General features: G+C 38.1%; 1 protein-coding gene across 1 annotated transcript in view; it reads right to left on the bottom strand.

Annotated features, from left to right (window-relative positions):
• LOC107866043 (LRR receptor-like serine/threonine-protein kinase EFR) overlaps nt 1-2,093 on the bottom strand; it is a 13,889-nt gene extending 11,796 nt beyond the window's left edge. Inside the window, exon 1 of the mRNA XM_047408708.1 lies at nt 3-2,093. Coding sequence (XP_047264664.1) covers nt 3-2,021 — 2,019 coding nt within the window. The 5' untranslated portion in view covers nt 2,022-2,093. The remainder of the gene's footprint in view (nt 1-2) is intronic.
• Between the last annotated feature and the right edge of the window lie 6,371 nt (nt 2,094-8,464).

The raw sequence follows: 8,464 nt of genomic DNA, 5'->3' as shown, positions 1-8,464 counted from the left end.
AGGATTGAAAATGTAGCAGCAAAAACAATTGTCAAAATAAACTTGAGGGGAAGTACATGCTTCTTCCGCGTCTTTTGAGTTTCTTGATGAACACAAGGTTGTAAATGCAGCTGTTGAATCCCACCACAAAGATTGGAGTTCCCAACAAATGCATCTGCACTCAAGTTTGAAAATATTCCGGTGACAGGAACCTCACCCTCTAGATTGTTAGAAGACAAGTTCAAGGAGTGTAAGGAAGTAAGATTTGCAATGAAGTGAGGGATTGGCCCTGATAGGTTATTGAGGGAAAGATCCAAGGACTGGAGATCCTGCAAATCTTCTAAATTGGGAATGGTCCCTTGGAGGGAATTTCCCTTCATATAGATCTCCCCCAAGGACAAGCATTTTCCCAGAGATCGTGGAATCATACCCGAAAAATTGTTGTAAGAAAAATCAAGATAGGTGAGATGGCTCCAGTTACCAATATACACCGGTAAAGGACCAGTCAAAGAGTTATAAAATGCATAAATTTTTGTGAGGGATGAGAGAGCAACAAGTTGTTGTGGTATAGTTCCAGTCAGGTGGTTGTCAGAAATGTCCAATCTTAAAAGTTGGTTAGAGTTTCCCAAGATTGAAGGTATGTTACCCTCTAACTTGTTACGTGGCAAATAAAGATAGACGAGTTCAGTGAGGTTTCCCATTGAAGAAGGGATTACCCCTGTCAAGAGATTGCTACCCAAGTTGAGACTTCCCAAGTTTGTAAGTCTTCCAATAGAATCTGGAATGCGACCTGTAAGATTGTTGTTACCCATGTCGAGTAGATTCAAATTCACCAGGTTTGAGATCTCTCTGGGTATGCCTCCACCAATTCTGTTGCCGAAGATGAGTAGGCGTTGTAACTGACTAGAAAGGTTGACTGTTGAATGAGGTAATGTACCTACAAACTGGTTGTCTCCAAAATGGAGCGTTTGTAGACTGCTGCAGTTTGTAAGAGAATTTACAAAGTCAAGGTCGTCACGCTTGCCATATCCAAGATGGTTCCTCCTAACATTGAGCCACAACAAATTCCGCAAGTTACCAAAACCCTTAGGTATTGTTCCAGTGAAATTGTTTGCAGGGAAATCAAGCTGTAGTAGTTTTGAAGCATTGGCCAAAGAGGATGGTATGGAGCCAATGAATTGACAGTCTCCCAAGTAAAGCCTTTGGAGGTTAGGGAAATAGTGGCCTAAATCGGATCTGAGATTACCAGAAAAGTTGTTGAATGAAAGTGCTATTAATTCCAGGGATGACACATTGTATAGCGAAGGAGGGAACTCCCCGGATAAGCTGTTTACGGACAATCCAAGCAGTCTCAACTTGGTCAATTGAGCTAAAGAAGCTGGCACTTCTCCCTCTAGATTGTTGTATGTTAAATACAACTCTTCTAAAGATGTAAGGTTTCCAAGAGAACCTGGAAAGACTCCTGTCAGGTTGTTATTTCTGAAATTCAATTTCTGTAACTTCGTTAACGATCCAACTTGGTGAGGAATCTGTCCCACAAGATTGTTGTGGTCCAGAACAAGGCTCCCGAGGTTAACACAATGTGATAGATTAACTGGAATTTCCCCTGTTAGATAATTAAAACTCAAATTCAGGTATTGGAGCCTTGTCAGCCTGCTGAGTTGTGGAGGAATTTTATCATGGAAGGAATTTTCTGCTAGGTCAAGCGAACTTAGCAAAGAAAGATTCCCGAGATGGCCTGAGATTATACCTGCCAGACTCAGCCCTTTTAGATTCAAACTGATGACTCTTTCCTGTCTCGGGCCACATTTTACTCCAGTCCATCGACAGAAATGAACAAATTCGTTCCAAGAGGCGAAAACTCTTGATGGATCTTCAGTTATTTGGGACTTGAACCCAAGTAAGCCAAGCTCGTCAGTTTCATTGCCATGAAACGCAGCTGGTGCAGCATATTTGAGAGAAAATGAGAATAGAAACACAAGAAGCACTGCATGGATTGCCAGATAGCAGTGGGAGTTAAAACTTGCTAAGGAACTTTTCATTCTGGAAATGTTAAGGATCAAGAGATTTTTTTGGTATTGGAGAACCACTATGTGGTATAAGACGCATAATTATAAAACCAGCTGCCAATGATATATCAACAAAAAAATTATTTTGTTAGTATTTTTCTCCAAGATTGACTCTGACTTTGGTGCTCTATCCACCTATGCTTTTCTTTAAAATATGCATTAAAAAATTGCCCAGGTATTGAAATTGAATTGAAAAGTCACGACGTTCTTGTGCACGCAAGGTAAGTGTTGATTAATTATTTCTTCTCTCTCTTGATTAGGTGTTGGGTTGACCAAGTGTAAAGCTGCTTTATGTGAGTCAATTCCCCATCTTTTCTCTGTAAGGTCAGTGATTCAGAATAAGATATGCTAGCTTAGTGAATGAGCTGAATATATGATTGAAGCATGGAAAATAGTACCCTTCATATATTTAATATTAGTGAACAGAGAATATTTGATGGAAGTACGGCGAATTATTATCGGGTCATATATATTTATTAATCCCTCCCTTGTTTGGAACTGATGTAATCGTAGTTATATTCTAATAATTCCTTTGAAGATTATGCACCTGCGACTCTTCAATTTAAGCTGCAAATAGTGACATTGACTAACCTCTTTCTTTCCCTGGAGTGCTTGAGCTGACTTTCAAGAAATTCCACAAAATTGTCAGGCAATTATATACTCTGTCAATTTTCTATTTTTCTGGTTTTCTAAGGGAGGAGACTATGGCTCATAAAGGATATAATAGAACTTGTCTTTGCGATAACCCCTTCTCCATTACGTAAAACGAAATAAATATCATCAAACAAAGGGTTCCTAATTTAATTTTTAACCTTTGCATGTTCAAAGGAGGTGCAGTTGCCACCCGCAGCAAATCAATCAACAAAAAGAAGATGAAAAAGAAGAACAAATCCGTTAAAGACGAAAATTTGGGTATGACCCAAATGCTAAAGCTAAGTCCGTTGAAGATGCTCTTAATGACCGGGTCAAGAAGAAAGCTGATCGTTATTGTAAATGAATTGATAAGGTTTTTTTATGTACTGTTTGTTAATCCTAGTAATTTAACTATTTCAGGTTCAAATTTTCCCATGACTATCTAGTGTCTTGTGTAGTTTGATTGTAGTGTTTGTTAATCCTAGTAATTTAATTTAACTATTTCAGGTTCAAATTTTCCCATGACCATCTAGTGTCTTGTGGAGTTCGATTGTAGTATTGTTTTGTTGCGGTATTGCTTTGCGACTATCTGTTGTTTTCGTTTACTGTCTATTGTGTCTTGTACTTTCATTACATCTTTTTTCTTTTCTGTTTTTGTCTTGAGCCAGGGGACTATCTAAAATTGCCTCTTTACCTCACCTCTTGAGGTAAAGGTACGGCCTGTGTACATTCTACTCTCCTTAGATTCAACTTTGTGAGAATACGTTGGGTATGTTGTTGTTGTACTCAGTTGGGCTACTAATAACCTACATTAACTAATATTATCAACTTCCTGGCAATGTTATCAAAGGCGCACGCTTAAGCCCTAAAAGGAGGCTCAGAATGTGTTCCCCTAGCTTAATGTGCGGTTCAATGTTGTCATCAAGGTTCTAAGGTATACTTTTCCTTGTCAATGAGCCGAAGCTTCTTCTAAATAGGCCACACTAAACCATTGAGATTTCACTTTATTGTTATTCTTTTATTATATATATTTCTTTTATTCATATATTTGTCATTCATGCTTATAATGATTAGTTTTGAACTAAACACACATATATATTTGTATTGTTTCTCCCTTTGTGCCCTCACATTTTATTTGTGAGTGCACTTAAATCCCCAACAGACCTTAGAGTTTTTTTTGCCTTTTGCTTTTGATAATATCCTAGATAGTCTGCGTCTACCTTTCCGTGGTTTATTTGATGCATCCAATTCTTTGGCCCCTATTGTAGAAGTTAAGAACTAACACCTGATGTGCCTAAACTAAAGCCATTAAGTATCAAGAAATCTGATACTTGGTTCCTATGCTTGCTGAAAATATTCAAGCGACTTCAATTTTTTAAGAAAGATTACAATGTTCTCTTACCAAATAGACATGTTGGTTTAAAACCGTTAAAGGGAAATAACAGGAATTCAATTTAACAGTTGGCCGCTAATATAGAGATGGAGTTTAAAAGAAAAGAATATGCACAACCGTTAGTTAGTTCTTGTAAAAGCCATCTATTATTGATGATCAACTTAGCAACATAAATAGTTGCTATTACAACTAAAATTAGGACAAAGAAGCAACCTATTTCTACCAAAATTAAAATAACTAATTAGTTTCCTACCAAAGATAGGACTCCTAATTTAACTATGATTGTACGTAAAAAAACTGGAGAGAAAAAAGCAAAGAAAGACGTGCATTCCTAAAGCAACTCTCAACACTCCTCCTTGCTTTATGAAATGCAAAATCCAATTTTCTGTCTGAGAAGCTCGAATTTGCTGATAGGTAAATGCTTAGTGAATATATCAGCCCATTGTTCTTCCGTCTTGCAGTAGTCAAGAATCACTTCTCCATCTTTTTGAACTTCTCTTAGGAAGAAAAACTTGATATTGAAGTGCTTAGATTTTCCATGAAACACAGGCTTGTGAGAAATAGCTATTGCTGCTTGGTTGTCCACGAACACTTCAATGCTTCTTGTTGGTTTCATATGCAGATCAATTAGAACTTTTTTTAGCCACAATGCTTGATTTACCGCTGCTGTAGCTGCCACAAACTCAGCTTCGGCAGTAGATTGAGCCATAATGTCCTGTTTCTTATAACCCCATGAAAAAAATTCCAGAACCAAGACTAAAACAGTGCGCTGAAGTACTTTTCGATTCATCTTTGGAACCTCCTCAATCACTATCAGAGTACCCCAAAAGCTTCACAAGTTGACTCCTTCAAAACATGACTCCATAGGTGATAGTTCCTTTGATGTATTGCACAATTCTTTTTGCTGCCTTCAGATGTACTTCACTTGGACAATGGATGAACCTTGATAGAATACTTACAGCATACAATATATCGGGTTTTGTTGCTTGAAGATACATTAAACACCTAATGAAACTTCTAAAGTATGTTTCCTCTACCTTTTCGACTCCATCATCTTTGCTTAGTTTCTCTTTTGGGTTCATGGTAGTATTTATCTCTTTGCAATTTTCCATTTTGAATTTTTTGGAAATTTCCTTTGCGTACTTCTTCTAGCAAATGAAAAACTCATCTTTTCCCTGTGTAATCTCCATTCCTAGGAAATAAGTCATCAGACCAAGATCAGACATTTCAAAAGCTTGCATCATAGCCTGCTTGAACTCTTCAATGAGCTTTGCGCTGCTTCCTGTAATCAAAAGGTCATCGACATAAAGAGAAACAATAAGAATCCCACTATTATTGCGTTTTAACATATAGTGTGAATTCTGAAGCACTTTTCTCAAAATCGAGGCTAAGAAAATAATCATCTATTCAACTATGCCAAGCTCTTGGCGCCTGTTTTAGGCCATAAAGAGCTTTATGTAGTCGGTAGACTTTCTCTTCTTTTCCAGCTACAACAAAACCTTCAGGTTGCTCGATATAGATCTCTTCTTCAAGAACTCCATTAAGAAATGAGGATTTGACATCCATTTGGTGCACTTTCCAGCCACAATGTGCAACAATAGTAAGAAGCAACCTGATTGTGTCGAGCCTAGCAACTGGAGCAAACGTGTCAGAATAATCAACACAAAAATCTATGCATGCCCCTTAACAACTAATCTTGCCTTAAGCTTGTTAACAGAACCATCAACATTTAATTTTGTGCGATAAACCCACTTCATACCGATGATCTTTCTATCTTTAGGCTTTTCCACAAGTTGCCAGGTCTTGTTCTTCTCAATCATTGCAAGCTCTTTCTCCATTGCGGTTTTCCACTTAGGATCTAAAACAGCCTCTTCAAATCCAGAAGGCTCTATAATGGCCACATTGCATCTCTGGTATATCTCAGAAAGAAACCTTGTTCCTTTCACAGGTTGATCATCAACGTTTTCATCAAAATTTGGTAGATTGCTTGTGATCTGCTTTTGGTTAACTTTTTCCCAGTCCTATTGCTCATTCTCCATAAAAAATACATCTCTACTTACCATAATTCTTTCAGTATGAGGCTAAAATATTTTGTAAGCTTTAAAGATTGTACTGTAACCAATAAAGACTCCAGGTTCAGCTTTCTTATCTAACTTGTCCCTCTTAGCCTGCGGAATATGAGACAAACACAAACAACCAAATATTTTTAAGTTTTTTAAGGACGACTTATAACCGTGCCATGCCTCAAAAGGTGTCTTACCGTCAACTGCTTTGGTAGGCAATCTGTTCAGCAAAACAACAACAATGTTAGCTGTTTTTTCCCATAAATATTTTGGTAGGCCTTTCTCATATAACAAACACCTCGACATCTCCATTATCGTTCTATTCTTCCTTTCACTGACTCCATTTTGTTGCGGAGTATACGGGGTAGTGAGTTGATGCTCAATACCTGCATTTTCACAAAACTTCTTAAATCGATCAGATGTGTACTCAGTGCCATTATCTGATCTAAGCATTTGCATCCTGCAACCACTTTGATTTTCTAGCAAAGCTTTGAATTTCCAAAACACTTCAGGTACTTCAGATTTGAACCTGAGAAAAAAATCCAACACATTCTTGTCATATCATCAATAAATGCTACAAAATATTTACTTCCATTAAGAGAAGCATTTTTATGTGGTCCACACAAATTAGTATGGACTAACTGAAGCTTCTCCGATGCTCTCCAGGTTGCCTTGGCAAAAGGCATCCTGCTTTGCTTTCCAAATTGACATGTGTTGCAGCTTGTATGTTTGTTCCCCATGGATGGTAGTCCAAGAACCATATCTTTCTTCACCATATGCAAGAGTGCCTTGTGATGACAATGCCCGAGTCTCTTATGCCATACATCTACTGTCATCTCTTGGCTCGGACAGGCAACCGACTTCCCCTCCATTGGATCAAACGAAAAACTTTTTCCTCTCATCTTAACTTGGTAGATTTCTTGACCCTTTGGATCAAATATCACGCACTTCTTGTCCCCAAAATTAAGTTTAAAACCATTCTCCAAAAGTTGTCCTACGCTCAATAAATTTTGATCAAGTTCTGGAACAAAACGTACATCTGAAATTAACTTTGTACCTGAGCGACTTTCAATAGCTACTGTTCCTTTTCCTTTGGCAGAAAGATAATCACCTTACCGGTTCTGACTTTAGAGATTGCGGACTTGTCTAAATATTTGAAAAGTTCCTCATCATGAGTCATATGATTTGTACAACCGCTATCAATTAGACAGGACTCGCTTGAGATGCTGTTTGTAAAACATGATGCGGCAAAAAGTTGATCTTCTTCTTGTTCATTGACAACTTGAGCCTCTGCATCTTGCTGTTGAGTTTTGTTCTTACAGATGATTGCTTCATGCCCAAGCTGATTACACTTAGTGCACTTAGCATTAGGCCTCTTCCAACACTTGAAAGGTGCATGTTCGAGCTTGCCGCAATGCTTACAAGGAGGGTAGTTTTCATTGAAACCACCTGTTTTGTTTTTGTTGTTGCGCTCTGCACCTTCTTCATCAGTTGGTTGGTACTTTTTATTCTTCTTCTTCTTCTTAGAACGTCCATCATCGTAATGCTTGGTTGGTAAGGCAACTTCGATAGCTCCTCTTTGTCTCATAACACGTCGTTGCTCTTGCGCTTGAAAAACACTTAAGAGCTCTGCAAGTGTGATATTGGACAAGTCCTTAGTATTTTCTAAGGTTGTTATGGTAGCGTCAAATCTTTCAGGTGCCGTTAATAGGATTTTCTCAATGATCCTTGCGTCATTGAAAGTGGAACCCAACAATCTGATGCGATTTGCTAAATTAAGAAGTCTGTCAGAGTACTCCTTTATGGTTTCATTTTCTTTCATCCTTTGCAGCTCAAACTCACGTACAAGATTCAACACATGTATCCCTCGAATCCTTGCATTTCCTTCATACTCAGTTTTGAGATAATCCCATACCTCTTTCGCTGATTGCAGTGAAAATATTAGATGAAACTGCAGTAAATAAGCATGTCAATGCCTTTGATTTCCTATTTTTCCATTCCTTGTGTGTTTTAATCTCCGCCACCGTGGGATTGTCCGGCAAGGGAGCTATCTCGTTTCATCTTCAACAGCTTCCCAAAGATCCAAGGCTTGCAGATATATACGCATTCTAACTGCCCAGATTTGATAACTTTCACCATCGAAAGTTGGCGGTGCCATTAAGGAAAAAATTGCTTCTCCGTTCATGGTATCCACTGGATCAGATTGATGCACACCCTCACAGGTCACTTAAGACAAAAGCTCTGATACCAATTGTTGGTTTAAAACTGTTAAAGGGAAATAACAGGAATTCAATTTAACAGTTGGCCACTAATATAGAGATGGAGTA

Source organism: Capsicum annuum, chromosome 3 (assembly GCF_002878395.1).
Source record: "Capsicum annuum cultivar UCD-10X-F1 chromosome 3, UCD10Xv1.1, whole genome shotgun sequence".
Taxonomy (NCBI): Eukaryota; Viridiplantae; Streptophyta; class Magnoliopsida; order Solanales; family Solanaceae; genus Capsicum; species Capsicum annuum.
The sequence above is the reverse complement of the archived record's forward strand: the minus strand, read 5'-3'. Positions and strand labels throughout refer to the sequence as shown.